The sequence below is a fragment of the Trachemys scripta genome, chromosome 1 (assembly GCF_013100865.1).
Source record: "Trachemys scripta elegans isolate TJP31775 chromosome 1, CAS_Tse_1.0, whole genome shotgun sequence".
Taxonomy (NCBI): domain Eukaryota; kingdom Metazoa; phylum Chordata; order Testudines; family Emydidae; genus Trachemys; species Trachemys scripta.
Genome location: NC_048298.1, coordinates 70,920,929 through 70,942,758, shown reverse-complemented (window position 1 = coordinate 70,942,758; position 21,830 = coordinate 70,920,929). Strand labels below are relative to the sequence as shown.

General features: G+C 41.4%; 1 protein-coding gene across 1 annotated transcript in view; it reads right to left on the bottom strand.

Annotated features, from left to right (window-relative positions):
* PTPRQ (protein tyrosine phosphatase receptor type Q) overlaps positions 1 to 21,830 on the bottom strand; it is a 205,334-nt gene that overhangs the window by 134,543 nt on the left and 48,961 nt on the right. The window contains exons 20-24 of the mRNA XM_034764828.1: positions 11,543 to 11,703; positions 10,501 to 10,612; positions 9,499 to 9,725; positions 3,871 to 3,940; positions 199 to 398 (exon numbers count right to left, since the gene is read on the bottom strand). Coding sequence (XP_034620719.1) covers positions 199 to 398; positions 3,871 to 3,940; positions 9,499 to 9,725; positions 10,501 to 10,612; positions 11,543 to 11,703 — 770 coding nt within the window. The remainder of the gene's footprint in view (positions 1 to 198; positions 399 to 3,870; positions 3,941 to 9,498; positions 9,726 to 10,500; positions 10,613 to 11,542; positions 11,704 to 21,830) is intronic.

Below are 21,830 nucleotides of genomic sequence, written 5' to 3'. Positions count from 1 at the left end.
CTAGCTCAGACATAAAGATCTGTCTGTACCCAGTACATCAGTTTGTAGAACCGAGACCTACAACCAAATTATAAAATTAGAAATGGACCTGAAACATATCCCACAGGCCCCCAGATTTTGGGGGTGTTCAAAATACAAATGTGGCACCACATTTCATCCCTTGAGTCCATCTCTAATTAAATTGTTTTTAACACTTACATTACATTCTGGTAGCCTCCCAGATAGAATGTCCTCCACTTTAACAGAAACATCTTTCACTACAATTCCACTTCTTGCATGTTTCACACTAATCTTGAAACTGGTTATCTTTCCATTTGGTTGCTGAGGCAGAAACCAGATCAGATTTACAGCTGAATAATTTAATGCCTCAACTGTGAGATTCACCACTTTACCTGGAGCTAAGAAACAAAACAAAACCGGTAATGCATACAATTCTTTGTAGCAGTATGTGTATTTCAGAATTAACATTTCAAATCTGAAATTACTTTCAAAATTCAAATAATCCTTCTTTCTTCCTGATTCCTGCGTTATGGCTGCTTTCTCTATTTCTTGTTTCCAGGCATTAAAATCATTCATCACCACGGTATCTCCGAGGCAATTTTCAAATTTTAAAAGTTGTATTGCTCTCTCCAAGTATGGTGGTTGGTTATTTTTCTTTTTAAAATATAAATTTGTACTAGTGCTCTCATAAAAACACTTTTGTCATTGGCTATTAAGGAAGGATTGTCCCTGTTAGCAAAATATTGAATATATTTCCTCTGTCCCTCTAGGGGTACATCTACATAAAAGAGTTGGGGGCTTGAGGGGCTTGCGCTATGCTAAAAAGAGCTGTGTGCATGTTGCAGCTTGGTCTGGAGCTCAGACTCTGAAACCCCCCACCCCTTCCCTAGGTTTCCGAGCCTGAGCTCCAGCCCAAACCACTATGTTGATACAGTTATTTTTAGTACCGTACTACAAGCCTGAGTCTGCTAATCCAGGCTCTGGGATTCGCTGCCACTCACTCTGTAGACATAACCTAAAAGATTCTTCCAGTCCAATGAATCTCAAAGGACTGAAAAGAGATACTTTCATACTGTCTCTATTTCTAGCTTTCAAATGATAAAGCTTTACACTAGGCAACAGAGTCAGTCTCCCTTTCTCAATCTCTCCTACTGGAGCTGTTCCACTTTGTATAAATAATTCAACATTCTTTGGGCCACACTGAGACTGACTCTGTTGTCCAGCGGTTAGGTCACTCACCTGAAATCTGGGAAACCTGGGCTCCCTCCCTACACCAATGAATAATTATTTATACAAAGTGGAACAGCTCCAACAGGAGAGCTTGACAACAGAATAACCTATTGGTTATGGTCCTTCCCCAGGATGTGGGAGAAGTGAGGTCAGCTCCCTTTTCTGGATCAGGCAGAGCATAGACTTGAATTGGTTCTCCCAGCGCTCTTGTATCTTAGGTGAGTGCCCTAAGCACAAAACCTTCTCAACAAAAATTATATTGAAACTGCCACTTTCACAGTGGTTTGAGCATTAGCCTGCTAAATCCAGTGTTGTAAATTCAATCCTTGAGGGGTCCACTTAGGGATCTGGGGCAAAAACAGTACTTGGTCCTGCTAGTGAAGGTAGGGGGCTGGACTCAATGACCTTTCAAGGTCCCTTCCCGTTCTAGGAGATAGGATATCTTTATTTATTCATTCGGGTTTGACTTTGATGAATCAGCATTTTTTAATTGAAAAACTGTTTTGCTGAAAAAAACAAATCCAGCAATTGCTATTGCAACTGAGATCTGGCAAGCTGATGTGTCTCTTTTGGGGGAGGGTGGTGGGTAAGTGTGCATATAACCAGTCAAATGGCAAATCAGTGCTCTGAGGCAGAAAGTGGTTTTTAAAAGTGTGATTTTGTCCCTCCTGATGAATTAGCCTTATAAAATTACTTTTAATTTAAATTTTAAAATAGATTAATCTAAACTAGTAAATTGAACCATTCTACTTCAGAGAATAATAATGAAAAATACTGATTGGGAAACCTCAACATTTTGGTATATTAAAAACTGTTCCCTTAATATTTGAATTTATACTATATTTATTGTATTTGTTTGATTAATCATTTCCCAATACATGATGGTGTGTGACCAAGAAATTATGTTCTTTGTATCAGTAACAGTTTGATGTGTCCGTTGGGTCAGCAAATCAGTTCGCACTATAAGGAAATGGAATATAGGACCTCAAAAGATTCAAGTTCTTGAGTAAGTCAAGTAAACATCTAGAAGTACAGAGGACTATCTGAAATGCCATACTTAAGGTTCAGACCCAGATTGCATAAACTAAAAATATTGCTATATTGTGTTGAAAAATGAGTTGATTTAAATAAATATATTCATGTTCAACATTATAGAAAATCTCCCATAACTAATAAGAGACAGGTCCTCCAAGCCTCCTGCTTAAGTGCTTTGTTGAATAGGGGCTTTATTTCTGGATTTTCTTTGTACCTCTCCTTACTACTCCTTTCCAGACAATGTCTCCTGTTGTGATTATTATTCATGAATCAAAAACTTGCAACAGCAAGTCTTTAACTATTCAATTTATATCCAAAATAAACTTTCATATTTTAGGTACAAAAATATAACAAGTTTATTATCCACTTGGTGGTGGCCATGATGATGTTGGTTTTTTAACTCTCAGAGCTGTGATACTTAAAAAGAGAACCAAAATTACAAATGCAGTTGCTTGATAAAAAGTTTTCTTTTCTTCATCATTTCAGCTAGAACTCTACTGAGGATTTCTATTTTAAATGAATCATATGTAAGTAGAGTTTTGCAAACAATTTCTGAGAAGCAGTAATGCCTTTATAGGGCAAAATGGTGTATCTTTGCCCTTTGTTAAACTTAAATACAGTATGCTCATTACAATATTATGTTTGCATACAATTATTTGCAAAAGGAAAAGTAGCAGTTTCGTACAGCTCCATTTAGAAAGTTCTCATTTATGGGGGTTTTCCTAAATGATAAATTATCTCAGAAGATTTAAAAGTTCCGTCCTTAAGAATCTGAAACCACGAAGTGCTGAGCACCTTGCACTGACTTCAGTGCGTGCTGGGGTGATCAGCACTCAGTCTGCAGAAAACTCCTGCTGAAATTAATGGAAATTCCATGCACAGGGCGTGAAATTCACCCTTTGCAAAGGACTAGCAAAAGCCGTATCACCACTTAAATTGCACCTAAAGCTCTCAAAATGAGCCTTGTGCTAGCTCTCGGCACAGAGATGAATTTCTACCAGAGTGTTTGTAGGATAAGGACCCCATAATATAAATTAATAACAATCATAGACTTAGAATGTTATGAAAAATCAGTAAAACGTCAGATGTTCTCAATCAGATTCTAATTTCAGGATGCATTATAACTGAGCTTTTGGTGTCAGCATTAAGAGGCAAACACAGTAAGAAATACTGTGTATTATATTTGTTAGAAGCTGGGCTCGCTCCAAGGGGGCTATGCAAGATCCTGACTCTGCTGTAGCTCTTGTGCCCCCATACTGCAGTGGGCAATAGTTGGTGGGTTTATTTAGTATCTGATCAGCTATCCCTGCCTTGATTTCCTCCACCCCATCTGCATAGAGACATGTGTGGAGCCCCTGCAGAGCTGGGATTCACAGCACATAATGAACGGGGACCGCCTGCACCAGGGCACCCTAAATCCTGCCTCCGCCATGCATGGCAAAATGGCACCGTTTCCACTGCACGTGAGGTCCTTTGTAGCCACAATGAAAGGATCAGGATTTGCTCCTAAATGTATCAGAATTTTTTATTCTATTATTTTAAAAGAAAAATTCAGCGACGATTTATAAGAATAAATTGGATTGATGGAAGCTTTACTGAAATTACCACTTTCTGCAGTTTGAAAAAGAAAAGGATCACTAAATACTCCAACGCCAGCACTGTTCTCAGCAGCAACCTACAATAAACCGAAACAGTCACATTAGAGAATTCACATAATATATAGTGCCAGTAGTCATGCATATATATGGTATAAGCTGTACATGTTGAATTACAATTATACAAATGAATTTTCTTTTTTTTCAGCTGCAATTGTTTAATTTACACTAAACTTTTAATGGATAAATATTAAATACAATAATTCTCAACCAATGACATTCACTCAAAAAAGGCTCTTTACACATTCATGTACATTTTCTCTTTAGAAGCATATGGATCTCCCAGCAATTCTCATGCAACAGCATGGACTCACCATCTGAATGGCTGACAAGACTGCAACTTTATTATAACAAATATGAAAAATCTCTAACCCAGCTGACAAAATTCCTGGCAGCAGTAAATGAAGAAGGCTCAGTTTGCCCATAACACCTACTTCTGTTGGGGAACGCCACCTGGTCTCCCCATAACAAATCCCAAGCCAAAAGTTCAGAATTAACAGTGTTTAGTGCCCTCAACTCATACTGAAGTAAACAGGAATTTAGGGCAATCAACACCACTTAGCACTTACCAAGCTCAGGCCCCATGAACGCTGATTCTACACAGGTTACCAATACCCCAGTAATAGCACCTATCCTCACTTGGCAAGAATTCTACTCCTCTCACTTTAACTATGCAGAGAGAAGACAATCATGCCTTCTTCCCCCATTCCTTTTCCTCCTCCTTAGTTTGGAAGGAAAGGGAGAAAAGGACACCTTCCCTCCAATTCCTCAACTTCAGAAGCATCAGGATAGGAGGCCCCCCTCCTCGGTTGGTGAGAGCATGGTAGAGTGATTGTCTGGGATGTCTGAAAGGCAAAAGCATGGGGAGAAGTGAGAGTGATGCAGAGTATGTATGCCTGATTGTGAGGGATGACAGTATAGCAGGGTACCTCTCCCTGGAGGTGTGGTGAGCTGAGATCATGGCACAGTTTGGGGAATAAGCATCATAACTGACAGAGTGTCTTTTATGTACGGGGCTTAAGTGGTGCATTGACTTTGTGTTGGTCCTCTGCACAAGGGTCAGTTGCACCTACAGAGAACAAAGAACAAGAGAGTTTGATAAAAATAAAGACTTATTGTCTGGATTTAAGAGAATTAATGAATAGGGCAACTTAACATCTCCTAAAATTTTCACAACAGTGGTGAGCGTGGCAAACTGTGAAAGGAGAAATGGAGGTAGAGAGCACTTTAGTGAGGGCCAGAGTATTTGTGTGTATGCATATATGGTGACAATACTGCAGATTGTGTCCCTTTGTGTGGCGGAGGATAATGCTTGACAGTCTTTATAAGGATGCTAAGAGGATGCCCGTGAAAGTGCAGGGGGTCAGAATGGTAAAGTCTGTGGAAGAAGCATCCAGGATAGAGAGGAAAAAATTTCTATAGACTTGTCATGAGTAAACAGGCTTGTGAGGAACATCAGAAAAATGTGAAAGAGCTAGGCAAAACTATGGCAAAGAAATGGCAGAGAGTAAATGTGCAGTAGTGCACAGAGGAAAGGACCATTCGAACAGCTCTTATACATTGATGGGTTCTAGATTAACTGTAACAACTCAGGAAAATTATCTAGGCATCATTCTGGATAGCTGGATGGGTGGGCAGACAATAGGCTATATTAAGACAGGGAAAGAGAACAGTACTGAACATATAATGATGTTCTATAAATGGATGGTATGTACTCACCTTAAATACTGTGTTCAGTTTTGGTCACCTCATGTCAAAAAGGGTATAGCAGAAATAAAAAGAGTCCAGCAAGGACACTAAATATAATTAGAGGCATGGAAATACTTCCGTATGAGGAGAGAGTAAAAAGATTAGAGCTTTTTAGTTTAGAAAGAAAACAACTGAGATGCTATGACAGAAGTATATAACATTTTGAATAGTAAAGAGGTCAGTTGTGCACACCTCTATATTCTGTTTTATTATAAAAGAAAAATGGAACATCCAATTAACTTGAAAGACAACAAATTAAAAACTGTGTACAAGTAAATGTGTACACAATGCATAGTTAAGGTGTGGAACTCACTGCCACAAGATATTATAGAAAAGAGCATCAAAGGATTAGACTCTTATAGGAATCACAGTTATCATCCCTAGTTAAACTAGTTAGGATGATCATTTATAAGGGATATTATTTATTCTTATGCTTTGAGACATGACAACTACTAAGTTCCAGAAAGAAACTTTCCTGTAGGCATATTATTGTCTAATTATCAATTATGACTGTTTTACACCTTCCAATATTGGCCATTGTCAGAACCAAGATACAACAACGATGTTTGCTCATATACCATGATAAAAGACAGTTATCTGTTCTGTAACTGGCGTTCTTCGAGATGTGTTGCTCATGTGTATTCCACATAGGTGTGCGTGCTCGCCACGTGCACCGGTGCCGGAAGTTTTTCCCTTAGCAGTATCCGTAGAGGGGGAGCACCGCTGCGACCCCTGGAGTGGCGCTGACATATCGCGCCATAAAGGGGGCTGCATACTCCCCCCACCCTCATTTTCTTCTTGCCAGACAACTCCGACAGAGGGGAAGGAGAGTGGGACATGGAATACACCTGAGCAAACATCTCAAAGAATGCCAGTTATGGAACAGGTAACTGTCCTTTCTTCTTCAAGTGATTGCTCATGTGTATTCCACTATAGGTGACTCCAAGCTATTCTGATGGAGGCAGGTAGGAGTTTAAGTGTAAAGATTTAAGGGTTACCCGGGCAGAGCACCACCCTACCAGACCCGGCGTCATCCCTTGCTTGGGAGACGATCGCATAGTGCGATGAAAACGTGTGGACAGAGGACCATGTAGCAGCCCTACTGATGTCCTGAATGGGGACATGAGCCACATAGGCCGCTGACGAGGCCTGGGCTCTCGTTGAATGGGCCTTCACAATAGGAGGCGGGGGAACCTCTGCCAGTTCGTAACAAGTGCGAATGCATGAGGTGATCCAGCGGGAGATCCGCTGGGTGGACACCAGTCATCCCCTCATGCGCTTGGCTGAAGCAATAAAAAGCTGGGGGGACTTCCTAAATGGCCTGGTTCTGTCTAAGTAAAAGGCCAGTGCTCTGCGCACATCTAACATGTGCAGGCGGCGTTCCTCATTAGAGGAATGCGGCTTAGGATAGAGGATTGGAAGGAAAATATCCTGATCCATGTGAAAAGCCGAGACTACCTTCAGCAAAAAGCAGGGTGAGGGTGGAGCTGAACCTTATCCTTATGGAAAACCATATACGGAGGTTCAGAAGTCAGGGTCCTGAGCTCCGAGACCCGGCGGGCTGAGGTGATGGCCACTAGGAATGCCACCTTCCACGACAGGTGGGACCACAAGCACGTGGCTAAAGGCTCAAAGGGAGGCCCTGTAAGGCGGGAGAGCACCAGGTTCAGGTCTCAGAGCGGGACCGGGGGCCTGGCATAACGGAATGCCCGATCTAACCCTTTCAGAAACCGGGCTGTCATGTGATGCGAGAATACCGACAGGCCTTGCACCAGGGGGTGGAAAGCCGAAATGGCCGCCAGGTGCACCCTGATGAAGGAGGGCACCAGGCCTTGGGTCCTAAGGGACAGGAGGTAATTGAGGACAAGCTGGATAGGTGCAAAAGAGGGAGAGGAACCTCTATCCCTTGACCACATAGAGAACCTATACCACTTAGCCAGGTAGGTCCGTCGTGTGGAGGGTTTCCTACTTTCCAGCAGGACCCTTCTTACATCCTCAGACAGGGCCGGCTCCAGCATTTCTGCCACCCCAAGCAAAAAAAAAGCCACGATCGCGATCGGTGGCGGCAACTGGGGAAAAATTTTAAAAAAAAGCCGCGATCGGCAGCGGCAGTTCAGCGGCAGGTCCTTTGCTCCTAGAGGGAGTGAGAGATCTGCCGCCCCCAAATTGCCGCAGGTGCCGCCCCTCTCCCTTGGCCGCCCCAAGCACCTGCTTGTTAAGCTGGTGCCTGGAGCCGGCCCTGGCCTCAGAACACCTCCCCTCCTGCTCATTTAACCACAAAGCAGCCACGCTGTCAGATGGAACGCGGCTAGGTTGGGATGGAGGAGATGACCTTCCTCCTGGGAGAGGACGTCCGGGCATAGCAGCAGCCTGTGAGGAGGGGCCGTTAAGAGTTGCAGCAGGGACTCGTACCAATGCTGACGGGCCCAATCCAGGGCTATGAGGATAATCCTTGCCCCGTCTGACTTCACCTTCTGTAGGACCCTGTCTATTAAGGGGATGGGCGGGAAGGCGTACAACAGGGGCCCCGACCATGGGAGCAGGAACGCATCCGATAGCACCCCGTTGCCGTCTCCCGCTCTGGAGCAGAATTGAGGACACTGTCGATCTTGGGCGGTGGCGAACAGGTCTACCTGGGGAGCACCCCACTGTAGGAAGATCCATAAAAGATCTAGGTCCTCACAAAAATTAGCATTTTCCTCTTGCCACAAATGTTGGCAAGGGAATTGTATATAATTTCAGGCCATTTCACGTCTTCTCATTCATTTTTCAGATGTTAAAGAAGATTTTTTGAAAACATATATAAAAATCAAAAGAATGCCTGATCTCAATATACTCAGCCCGCTTATACTGTACCTATGGAAATGCATTTGTTGATTATCAGCACAAATCCAGAAAGCAAGCAACAATTTTAACAACAAGGAAATAGAAGAGTAATGAAGTTAACTTCCATTTTGGAATATATTACAAGGTAAATCATTATGGCTGAAAGAAATTGGGGTAAAGTTTTCAAAAGAACCCAACTGACTTAGGAGCCTGAGTCCCCGTGAAATTCAGTGCCTAAGTCACTATTGAAAATGGGACTTCTCTCTGTCAGAGAAATTTTGACAGAGCCATATTCCATCAGGTCAGTTTTGCCAGAATATTGTTTTGAAAGACAACCGGAAAAAATCAAAATGCCAACAATGTCACATTACAACATTTTCAGAAGGAAGCATTTCAATTTTTCATTTTGAAATATTTTATTTTCTATTATGTACATTCTATATTTATCATAATAAATTTTTTAAAGTAAAAATGGAAAGTATATGTTTTGATTTTTGTCAAAACAAAACATTTTCATCAACCCAAAACAATTTTTATTTTTAATTTTCCTCTGTAGAGAATTCAGAAGTTTTGTGGGTTGTTCTGATTCAGAACAAAGCCAGATTTTTAAACCTCAAAATCCTTACAAAACAGAATTTCTGTCCTTCACACAGCTCTTCTCCCAAGTCACTTAGATACTTTTGAAAATTTACCTCTGAGTTACTGATCCACAGTTATGATCCATATGTTATGTCAAACAGGATGTTAAAAGAAGAAATCACATTTTAGTGTACTTTGAGATGATAATTATTATAATGGTTGTTGTAATAAAAGAAAAGTACTGTGGTAAATAAAAAGAACTGGGCAGTGTGTTTTACTGCACAACTTAACAAGTAATTAGTAGGCTGGTTAGGAGAGTACTATATGTGCCTAAAATAGTTTCATATTCTTTTACTTTAATCTCAGATATTGTCTAATACACCCAGAATTCAAAGTACAAAAGCTATGTCATTAATATTGTTACCTTAATTTCATAAGTTGTTCCAGGGTTAAGATTGGTGAGAAGAACTTCCAAACTATCTGGTTTTGTTGTTACTTGGGTATAAGTTGTTTGCATCCATGGGCAGACCTCCTTATATTTAACAATATAGGATATAATCCTCCCATTTGGATGTGGTGGTACATTCCAAGAGAGCAGAATTCCTGCAGATCCTACTTTTTCACCGGCAAGGAATACCGGGGGTCCTGGATCTGCAAAAAGAACATTCTTCAACTAAATTATCAGATAACAATTCATATATCTTCACAGTTAATGCATACAAATAAAAGCATTTTTCAGCATAGACTTCTGAAGTGCCTAAAGACTAATGTGCTCGTAAATATGAAGCTTTTTTCCCCCTAGAACAGTATTTCAAAAGCTGATTAAATGCTTTTTTGGAACACCAGGAACATTCTTTTATAAGAATGTAAAAAATGGAATGCTCAAAATCTTCACAGACAAAATAGAGTTTGATGCCAGATATTTTGCCAGTTTTAAGAGATATTTTTATAGCTTGCTCAGTTTCAGGATTCTTCACCTAAAACTACATAGAAATCTGTGCCACTGTTTTAGGAAATGTGTTTGCTACTAGTATACTTTTTTAAAGAAATCATATCAAATGAAGATGTCTATATGTATAGTTTGAAATGTGTAAAATACATAATATACAAATAAGAGCAAATACTTCCATAACTATCCATTAGGATTAATAAAACTTTCAATCACAACCATATTCTCCTTAAAAACAATTTTTAAAGGAACTTCAATTTTCTTCTAGCCTACTCAGCAGATATACATGATGATGGTTTAAAGACAACAAATAACTGTCTAATATTTTCATGCAAAAATAGCACTATCAGGTTCAAACTCATTACTGACTATAACCTATAAAGAAATATTGTACCTATTTTAAGCAGCAAATCAAGCAATTATTTACCAGGAATGGGCAAAATGTGATAAGTCATAATTAACTCATAATTAACTCACAGGTTACATTAGTTGTCACTGTTCTACTGACTGGTGAACTGTATGCTGAAGAAGAAACTGAAGAAACTGTCACATTATATGTTGTTCCAGGAGTAACGCTAGAAAAATCAGCCTAAAATATCAAATTAATCCATATAAGTCTTTTGCCAAGATAAGTGCAAACAGATAATACAATTTTAAACATGATATAAGGTGACATGACATAATACACATTACAGCAATAAAAACACTACATCACATATGTTTGCTGCAATATAGCATTTTGTAATTGTATTTAAGTTATCCACCATAAGACTTGAATAACATACAATATTAAAAAAACAACAAAATTAACAGTAAAAAAAAATTCTGTAAAAAAAAAAATTGTCTATCATAGGGTACCATCATGGTAATATTTAAGTGCATGTGAAGCATTAGAAAGTCCTGCTCTTCTGAGGTAAGAAATAAAAAATATTATAAAGATCCCTGAAAAATTTTCAAGTTTCCAACATCTATCCATCTTATCTTTTGAAATAAACATCACACGCCTTAATAGTAAGTATTTATATAAAATACCTGTGTCTCTGCAGTTCCAATTAAAAACAAAAGCAAAAGAACCAGAAACGTCATTATTATTATAATATTTTTTCAAACAGTAGAATCAAAACGTGCTCCTACTTCTTTTTGATGGCTTAACAGGGAAATGTTGCCTGCATTAATGATTTAAGGCTAGATCTTCTTGGCAAGTACACAATTAATGAGCCTGTATTACTCAATAGCTCTGCCCTTCCTTTGTTAAACTATTCATGAACTCTTGGATGACTGGCTGTAGGTTTATAGTAGACGTAAAAAAAAAAAGTATTATAACCGTTGTTAAGGTAACAAACCACAGATGTTGAAATTTCCTCTCACAAATTTGGCATTAGTACTTTTGTATTCTAATCTATGTTAAAAAGCTAAAAGAAGCAAGCTTAATGGTTGGTCAGTTCTGCAAAGAACTTTCCCATCAGCACATTGCATAAACAAAAGTTGGCCATCCAAGTACTACAATAAAAACACATACCCGATACTCCCCACCTCCAAGATCTAGGATAGTAATAAAGCCATGACCAGGAATAAGATCCACATGAAACCTTTCCACACGTCCATAAGGTAGTCTCCAATTCAGCGAGAAGGAATGTGATGAAACATTGAAGGCTTTAAGACCCTCTGGCTTTGCAGGTTCTGAAAGTGAATTACAAATTAAGAACAGATTAACCCAAACAAGGCTATATGTGAAGGTAATTTCAACAAAAGTATATTACTGGTTACAACAGATAATAAACATTATCCATCCCTGTCATTGGAGGTTTTTAAGACAAACATCTGTCAAGGATGGTCTAGATACACTTGGTCCTGCCTCAGCACGGGGGGGCTGGACTAGATGATCTATGGAGGTCCCTTTCAGCCCTATATTTTTCTGATTCTATAAAGAAGTCCACGTAGAGTTATATCTGGTTTACTCCAGATGGACATCTTTATAGATAAGAGCCTGATCCTGCCCCCACTGCAATCAATGGCAGAACACCTGCTGAATTCAGTGAGAGCATGATTAGGGTCTATCATTTTATTAAAATCATTAAAGAACTCAAAGGGCCCAATCCTATAGTACTCACTCAAGCAAAACTCTCATTGACTTTAGTGGAATATGGCCCAAAATCACCAAACAGCTTTTTGTCCCAGTTCATTGTTAAAATATATGAATGGCACATTATTAAGGCCCTGTTTCAGCACTCAATCTCTATTCAGCAAGCACTAATGCATGTGCTTAACTTTATATGTGTGCTTAAGTTCCAACAATTACCTCAAAGTTAAATTCAAGCCAGTTCTATGTGGCTTCCTGAATAAGGATGAATGTAAGCATGTGTTTAAATGCTTTGCTGAATTGGGGGCAAAGGGCTCATCCAGCAAAGTTGCTTAACCTTACACAGGCTGAAAATGGATAGATAGATAGATAGTGAAGTAATATGCTGAGAACATAGTCTGATCATGAAGAGGGAGTAGGTAAATGTTTAAATGTCTCTGCTGGAATGAACCCTAAAAGGAGCACTGTCACTGGAGCTCTGAAATAGCCATATTTCACATTTTGTTCTGCTTCTTATCATAATGTTAATATTTCTTTATAACTCTTCAAATACTGGTGAGTCAAATAATGGCAGGCAGTTCTGTTTGTTTCAGTTAAGCCCCCAAAATCTGGATGTTTCATTCAAATGTATCTTCTCCCTACATCCCCTCTTCTTTTACTGCACCTGGGTCTCCCTCTCCACTCCCTTCTTGACATCGTGTTTCACCTTCACTCCCTTCCTTCTTTTCCTCCCTCTGTCTCATATTTAAATCATTCTTCGCTCCCCTTCAGACTCAAAGCTGAATTAGTCAGTTTTCTTTAGCAGGTCATTAAGAGTCATCCTCCTACTTGATAAAAGAAGTGCTCTTGCCCATGTGCATCCCTCTGCATTTCTCCTCCTCTCCTTTCTGTAATCTTGGAGTATCCTCAACTGAAAGATCTCCTTTGCACATGTCACAGAGCAAGTCCACTCACTAGCACCTTCACACCTGTGCCATAACCCTAGCACTCATTCTGCTGAATCACTCATTCATACATATGTCATTTCACAGCTCAATTAGAGCAACTCCCCCCTTCCAGGCCTCCCAGTATCGCTCATATCCCAACTCCATGCTGTGAAGAGTGCTACATCCAGGGCCGGCTCCATGGTTTTTGTTGCCCCAAGCAACCCCTCCCCTCCTCCCCGCAAAAAAAGCTGCGATTGTGATCTGCGGCACTTCAGTGGGAGGTCCTTCACTCCAAGCGGGAGTGAGGGACCCTCCGCCAAATTGTAGCCGAATAGCTGGACGTGCCGCTCCCCTCTGGAGTGACCGCCCCAAGCACCTGCTTGCTAAGCTGTTGCCTGGAGCCGGCCCTGGCTACATCATGCCACATCACCCACTCCAACATATCACATTACTCCTTTCACAAAAGATCTCCACTGGTTCCTCATCCACCACAAAATTACTCTTATAACCTTCAATGCCCACCATGATCACAGCCCCTCTCATTCTCCTTAACCATTTCCCTGTGCTCTGTCAATTCTGTCCTTGTCTCAGGTCCTATTCCCCTTTTTCTCCTCTGTTGAAGACTATACTTTTGTTCCTCCCATGCTCAATATCTAGAACCTTCTACCCATTCTTCTTTGCCTCACAGAGTCTCCAAATGGAGGTCAAAATACTGCAGACAGCGAGCTCCCAACCATTTTCCCACACTATTGCTTTTGCTATTCGTGTATCTCCTGTCTTTTGTCACCATTATCTACTGTCCCAAAGTCCTATGATATGTATATTCTCATTACAACAGTGAGGCATTTGGAGAGACCGTAGCTATAGATTTTATTGTATTGTAATGACCAAGAAGGCACTGATCAAAGTGCAATTTCTGGTACAAAAACCTCTTCCTGTATTTTGTGGAAAATCCAAATAGGAACCCTGTGTGCAGAGAACTTGCAAATTCTGTCTGTGTTCAATTGAGCCACACAAGTCCCTTATTACTAGTATCAGTTGCACTAGACACAGGGGGATTGATTATGGTCCCCAATACAGCTTCTTTCCACCCCTGTGGTAGTGTACATGGATCATGTGTCCAGCCCAGACTGAGCTGACCAACTGGTCCCCATCACAAATCCCTGTATAGAGAGCATGCTGGGTGTGAGGCAGGAGTAGGTGTGAAGTGCTATAGAGATTCTGGGCTGTTGCAAAGCCCAAAGGCAACCTGGGGAGGCTGCCTAAGGTTAGTTATGGCCATTGCAGTAGCCAGAATCCAGAGGGTGCAATGATGGCATGAAGCCATCTTTGCTCTCCACCCTGGGCTGGGAATCTTAGGAGAAAAGCATGGAATTCAGCCCTAAAATTCCAATTTGAAAATGAAAGTGTTGTTGCCTTAACTGAAAGCTTCCATGGCATTCTTTACAAATGTAGCCCTAGTGGTAATCTCAGTAATTGATAAATAAATCATATTAACACTAATGGGATTTAGAAAAAGGGGTAGAGCTCAACAGCAGTTTTGCATTCGTAAGGAATACGTGGCAGTGTTCTATGATCCAAATCTAGACTCCAGTGCCTGACTCATTTAGACATGTTGAATGCTAGACAGATGCATAAAGTGGACAGGGGAACTCTCCCCTTTCCAGGTCATGCAGTAGTTGCAGAGCCACATCACAGAGGCTATTCCAGTTTTCTCAGCAGATATTTTACAACTAATGTGGTGGACTAAACTCCTACTTCCTACACACTGATGCAAAGAGAAGTCAGGACCTAGGCTCCCTCATACAGAGGGAATGCACTCTTTACCTGCCCTCCTGTCCCACACATACACACAACCTGCCTCTTCTCCTTTCTCTTGCAAAACAAATCTGCAATGGTCACACTCCAGAGGACCTGTGGATGGCCATGGAGCAGGGGGCTAGATTTGCCCTTGAATGAATAACTCTCTATACGTCAATATAAGTCCATACCTTGAAGAATTATCTGATGTGTTGATTTTCCTTTATTGAAAGAAAATCAACACTGATCACAGAAAATTATTACAGATTGTATAAACAAATTCACCATTGCTTGCCTCTCTTTTATCCATTGGCTTAACCTACTGGCCTACTTTCCCTGCTCCCTAAGTTAGCCAATAGGAAGTACAGTTAGGGTCCAAAGTCCAGGCATCTATCTTTCCTTGGAATTCATAGCTGTGAACCCTCTCTTGGAGCTAGAATGTGGGACACGCAGGTTCAGTTCCTCCTTCTGCCTAATGTAGAGCTGTGATTTGAACTTCAGTTTCCTACATCTTAGATGAGTGCCCTGACCAGTGGGCTATAGAATCAATCTCAAGTTCTCTCTGGTCCAATGCATATTTAATTATTTGTACATAGTGCAGTGGCTTCAAAAGGAATGAATGTGAGTGCTCCACCTCACTATCCCATAGTCCAATGGTTAGAGCATTCACCTGAGGGGTGGAAATCCCAAGTTCAAATCTCTGCCCTGTATTAGGTGTGCTCTGAGATATCTACTGGATCAAGCCCTTCAGGCAAAAGAGCTGGGGGAATGCATTGTTTGAGTATCCTGCTGGTGCTTAACTGTGAGATATGCAACCAGGTGCCTAGATTGAGGCAGCTGTGTGTATGACCACTGTCAAAAACTTAGGCATATAGGGATTTTAGACACTTCCAGGATTCAGCAGCAGCTAAGCATGGGTTTCGAAGATCTCAGTGATGTTTAAATGTTCAACTTAGGCACCTAATGTGGCAGTTGGATGCCGAAGTCCTTTTGTTTATCTGGCTCATGAGTAACTTTCCACATAAAAGTGGTCTCTTTGAATGCAGGGGGACTACTCACATGCCTAAAAGCTACTCACGTGCCTAAGGGTTTGCGGAATTGGGGCTTCTGTTTGGAAAAACAATAAGCCGTGTCATCATCCTAACCTAAACCTCCTATTGATTAATGTAAAAAAGTCGTAGGTTAATAAAAGCTATTAAATACTTTTCTGACTATGCATAGATTGAACATTACAAGAAACATAACTGGCAAATGGTTACACAGAACAGAAACAGAACTCTGAGACCACATATGGACCACGTATGCTAATCAGATTTGTGGGCAGAAACTTTCATATAAGTAAGAGACACTTCTAGGCCAGTAGGTTAACCAGTGGATAAAAGAGAGGCAAGCAAAGGTGAATTTGTTTACACAATCTGTAATAATTTTCTTCAATAAAGGAAAATCAACACATCAGATAATTCTTCAAGGTATGTCTACACTACAATTAAAAACCTGGGGCTGGCCCATGCCAGCTGACTCAGGCTCGCAGGGCTCGGCCTAAAGGGCTATTTAATTGTGATTTTGGCGATCTGGCTCAGGCTGGGGCGCAGGCTCTAGGACCCTGTGAAGTGGGAGGGTCCCAGAAATCAGGCTGCAGTCCGAGCCCAAACATTTACACTGCAATTAAACAGCCCTTCAGCCAGACCACCTGACCCCCTTGCAAGCCTAAGTCAGCTGGCACAGGCCAGCTGCAGGTGTCTAATTGCAGGGTAGACATACCCTTAGGCTGCTCCCTGATCAACGTGCTGTCTTCTGTGGACCCCATTCTTAGTGCCTAACTCTTCCTATGCATTGTATAGGGAGCCTAGGCCTTCTAATGCAAGGCTATGGATTTCACTGGGTCACAAGTCACCTAAAAGTTAGGCACTGCATCAGAGTTGCCATGCCTAAGTCCCATTGTGTATCTGAGCTACACATACTTAAGTATCAGAGGGGTAGCTGTGTTAGTCTGGATCTGTAAAAAGCAACAGAGAGTCCTGTGGCACCTTTAAGACTAACAGATGTATTGGAGCATAAGCTTTCGTGGGTGAATACCCACTTCGTCAGACGCATGTAATGGAAATTTCCAGAGGCAGGTATAAATATGCAGGCAAGAATCAGTCTGGAGATAACGAGGATAGCTCAATCAGGGAGGGTGAGGTCCCCAGCAGCTGAGGTGAGCAGAGGACCTCACCCTCCCTGACTGAACTAACCTCGTTATCTCCAGACTGATTCTGGCCTGCATATTTATACCTGCCTCTGGAAATTTCCATTACATGCGTCTGACGAAGTGGGTATTCACCCACGAAAGCTTATGCTCCAATACATCTGTTAGTCTTAAAGGTGCCACAGGACTCTCACATACTTAAGTTTTTGCAGGATCAGGGCTGTCAAATGCTTTCTACCTTCCCCTTTTACCATTGGTAGGCTTCCATCACATCATATTACATCTGGCTAAAAAGCTGGGACAATTTATGTATTGCTGTGCAAATGGAGTAATTAATTATAAGAGTAATTAATTATACCTAAGAGTAATCAAATCAAAATTAGGAGTATATCAAATAAATCAGAAGTACCTTGAAACTGAATTTTGAAAATTCCTGTGTCAGTTCTCTGATCACAATCTAGCTTGTTACAGCCAAAGAGATAAAGAATGATACAGTTACTATATCCTGCCATCAGCTGTCAGATGAATAATTACTGTGAGACATGATTGCCTTGTACTGACCCTCGGAATACAAATTTCTCCCATCTATGCACAAGAATTGCATAAGGGCCTTTTTTCATGTTCTTATCAACAAATGTTTGATTTTAATACTTTAATACTCAAAAATTAAAATGGAATATCATTTAAATGCTGCATATGGAAGTTTATCAGATGATTGCATTAGAATCAGTTACAGTAAAATTAATATCAAATTCATTCCCAATGATTATTCCAAACTACTGGTAAAGAACGAAAACAGAGATTATAACCTGTTGTGTAAAAAAACAAAGTATACTTCCCCCAAAAGACCAAAAATAGCAAAATGGAAAGCCTGATTTGGACAAGAGCAAAACCAGAAAGGTTCTATAAGTTTCTGGTTATCACACAAACAATATGAAAGCTGTAAGGTACTCCTCTTTATTGGACTAAATAAAAATACAATGGACACGCTTTTGAAAATCATGTTCTTTTCATTAGTGCATGGAAAACTGAGAAATGCAGAGCAACAGATACTCTGCAGTGTGTTAATTCAGCGCTCATAATTAAATCAAGAGTACACAGAACGAAAGGCGACCCGAGAGGGAAAAAAATCAGGAAGATGTCTGGACTGGAACTTCTCTCCTTAAAAACTCTGCCTGGATTATAGTAACAGGGAAGACTACCATGGGCACCAATCCAACACATATATGTTTAACTTTACCCACTAACTTCAGTGGGATAACTCACAGTGCATAAAATTAAGCATGGCCCTAAGGTGCAGGATCAGGACACAGTGTGTAAGAAAATCAAATTACAGATTAAAATTTGAATTTTTCAAAACCTACAAAAAGTAACATAACTGATCCACTCAGGGAGTCACTGTGAGTGCTATGGGACACCAGCCCACAGGTGATAGGGTACTGGGGTACCACATGCTCAGAAGCAAGTGTTCTGGGTGCTCCAAGCACAAGGCCCTTCAGGCACTAGCCCTCAGTGGGTTCCCATAAACCAGGGGTCGGCAACCTTTCAGAAGTGGTGTGCCGAGTCATTTATTCACTCTAATTTAAGGTTTCACGTGCCAGTAATACATTTTTAATGTTTTTAGAAGGTCTCTTTCTATAAGTCTATAATATATAACTAAACTATTGTTGTATCTAAAGTAAATAAAGTTTTAAAATGTTTAATAAGCTTCATTTAAAATTAAATTAACACGCAGAGCCCCCCGGACCAATGGCCAGGACCTGGGCAGTGTGAGTGCTGCTGGAAATCAGCTCATGTGCCGCCTTTGGCATGCGTGCCATAGGTAGCTGACCCATGCTATAAACACTCGCAGTGGCTGATGAGTAACAAAAGATTGCTGTATTAGAGCTGCCAGAAATAAACAGTGAAATGATCGTGGGGCAAAACTTAAAAGACAAAAGATGATAAAAACATAAGAAAATAAGAACGGCCATACTGGGTCAGACCAAAGGTCCATCTAGCCCAGTATCCTGTCTTCCAACAGTGGCCAAAGCAAGTGCCCCAGAGGGAATGAACAGAACAGGTAATCATCAAGTAATCCATTCCCTGTCACCCATTCCTAGCTTCTGGCAAACAGAAGCTAGGGACACCATCCCTGCCCATCCTGGTTAATAGCCATTGATGGACCTATCCTCCATCAATTTATCTAGTTCTTTTTTTAACCCTATAGTTATAGGCTTGGCCTTCACAACATCCTCTGGCAAGGAGTTCCACAGGTTGACTGTGTGTTCTGTGAAAAAATACTTACTTTTGTTTGTTTGTTTGTTTGTTTGTTTGTTTTAAACCTGTTGCCTATTAATTTCATTTGGTGGCCCCTAGTTCTTGTGTTATGAGAAAGAGTAAATAACACTTCCTTATTTACTTTCTCCACACCAGTCGTGATTTTATAGACCTCAATCATATCTTCCCTTAGTCATCTCTTTTCCAAGCTGAAAAGTCCCAGTTTTATTAATCTCTCCCCTTACAGCAGCCATTCCATACCCCTAATTATTTTTGTTGCCCTTTTCTGCACCTTTTCCAATTCCAATATATCTTTGTTAAGATGGAATGACCACATCTGCATGCAGTATTCAAGATGTGGACGTACCATGGATTTATATAGAGGCAATATGATATTTTCTGTCTTATTATCAACACAACAGGTTCCAATTCAGCCCGTAAGTAGGGTGACCACCTGTCTCTAATTGGGTGTGACAGTCCTGAAACGCAGAGTTCAAGTCCCGGCCCCAGGCTGAATGACTCCAGGACAGCATTTGTCCAGGATTCCCTGCAGCACTGCTGCGCGCCTACCTAAGGCTCAAGGGCAGAGCCAGCCTCTTCCCGAGTGGAGGAGGTGTATGAGCTGGGCCTTAGCCCCTCTTCACCACAAGGCTCCGCCCCTGCTCCTCCTTTTCCCCCCAAGGCCCCACTCCTGGCCAGGCCAGAAGCCAGAGCCGGGCCGTGGTAAGTGCCATTCAGAGAGTCCGGACTGCTGTGGGGAGTCTTGGACCCTCCACCTGTCCTGAGCGGCTCACCCCAGGGGGTGGGGACATGGGCCAGAGACTGCTCTCGGGCACCCTGGCCTCCTTCCCAGGGCAGGTGGAAGGTCCGGGGCTCCCCATTGTGGCATGGGCTTCCTGGCAGCTCTTAACACTGCCCAGCTCCAACTTCTGGCCTGACCAGAGGGCGGGGCCTCAGAGGGAAGAGGAGGAGCAGAAGACAGGGCCACAGAAGGGGGACACTTAGGGTGACCAGACAGCAAATGTGAAAAATCGGGACGGGGTTGGGGGTAATAGGACTGCATGTGTCCATTTTTGCATTTTGAAAAGGTGGTCACCCTACCCCTACGGGCAGTCCACTACTGGAGTCTGACGATGGGGCTCCTAAGGCCTTATGCCAGGGATACTCACTCCAGGCCAGCCTTCTCCTGGATGCCCTCATGTCCCTGGCCTGCAAATCCCCCAGCCAGAGTCCAATCCTTTTATCTGGCACATGTAGTCTCATTATAGCCTGTAACCATGCCCCCTAACTTGGTTTGTAAGCTACTCCTGGCTATCTATGAGCCATTGCCATGGCCTCCTGGCCAGCAATATGTTGCTTCCCAACCTCACCCTCTGCCCTTCAGACCCAGGTATTACACTGCATGGCCTTCTCTCCCCAGCCAGCTCCCCTCTGACTCAGCCTATTGTCACTACTTTTTGCTATTACTCCCAGGATGGAGAATTACCCTTTCTATTGATGCTAAACAATCACAGAGTATTTGCTTTTTTGTGAGGGAGGGTCTAAATTCCAAATCCATTTCTTTAAACTGGTATTTTAGCCCAACTATTATTTGTTCATATAGTTCATACATAGGGTCTGCCATTTTAGCAGTAAACATTACTTTGATTTGATTTTATCCTTAATAGCACTCAGATATCCTTGCCTGTCAAGTGCTATATAAATGCAAATCACATGATATTGTCATAAGATGAGAAATCAAATTATCATGATTTGTGAAACATTATTATGGTCCAGCAGCATGTAATGAAAGCAGTTTTCATAGTGCCAGCATTTTTGTTTTGTTTTTTTCATATTTACAGATGAACTCAGCATCTTCCTGACTAGTGGCATGTTCTGAAGTAAGAAAAGGGCCTTTCTTTTTCGTTTGTTTGGATATATTTGATTTGAATTAAAGAAACCTCTTTAAGGCCATTATCTTTCTCTATAATCTATGATTAATGAGATTCCTACAAGAACCTATCAATTTAAGATCTTTATTTTCTGAGTGTTTATGTGAAAAGCTCTTAAATAAGGTGTGTGCAGTATTTCTTTTACTAAAACTCAGCTTAAAATGAGAGATGCTCCAACTGGATTGATTAAAATAAAAAACCATTTAAAGTAGTAGGGTGCTGGATATTGACCCCTTACAAGCATAATGACCCTATAACTGTCCAGGAGAGGGCTGGACAGTGCAGAACACATGTTTTGCGGGAAATTCAAGACTGGGAGTGTGTTGAGGTCACCCTGCAGGTAGTAATCAAGGCTGCTCAAAGCCAGACTGTGGCTGGTGTGTTGCCAACAGGTTGCTGGGGTCAGAGTTGCTGGATCAGGATTATAGCTATACACAAACAATCAAGGTATGACCTGCTTGCTATCTGTGAGCAGCCCAGGTTGGGAGCTACAACAGCAAAGCATTGTGAGGCACGCAAGGTTGCAGGGCAGGTGGTGACACAACCCCTCACTGGTCTGAATTATACCCAGAATGTGATGCCTATCCACTTGCAAGAATGAAGAGAAAGAGAGAAAATGTACA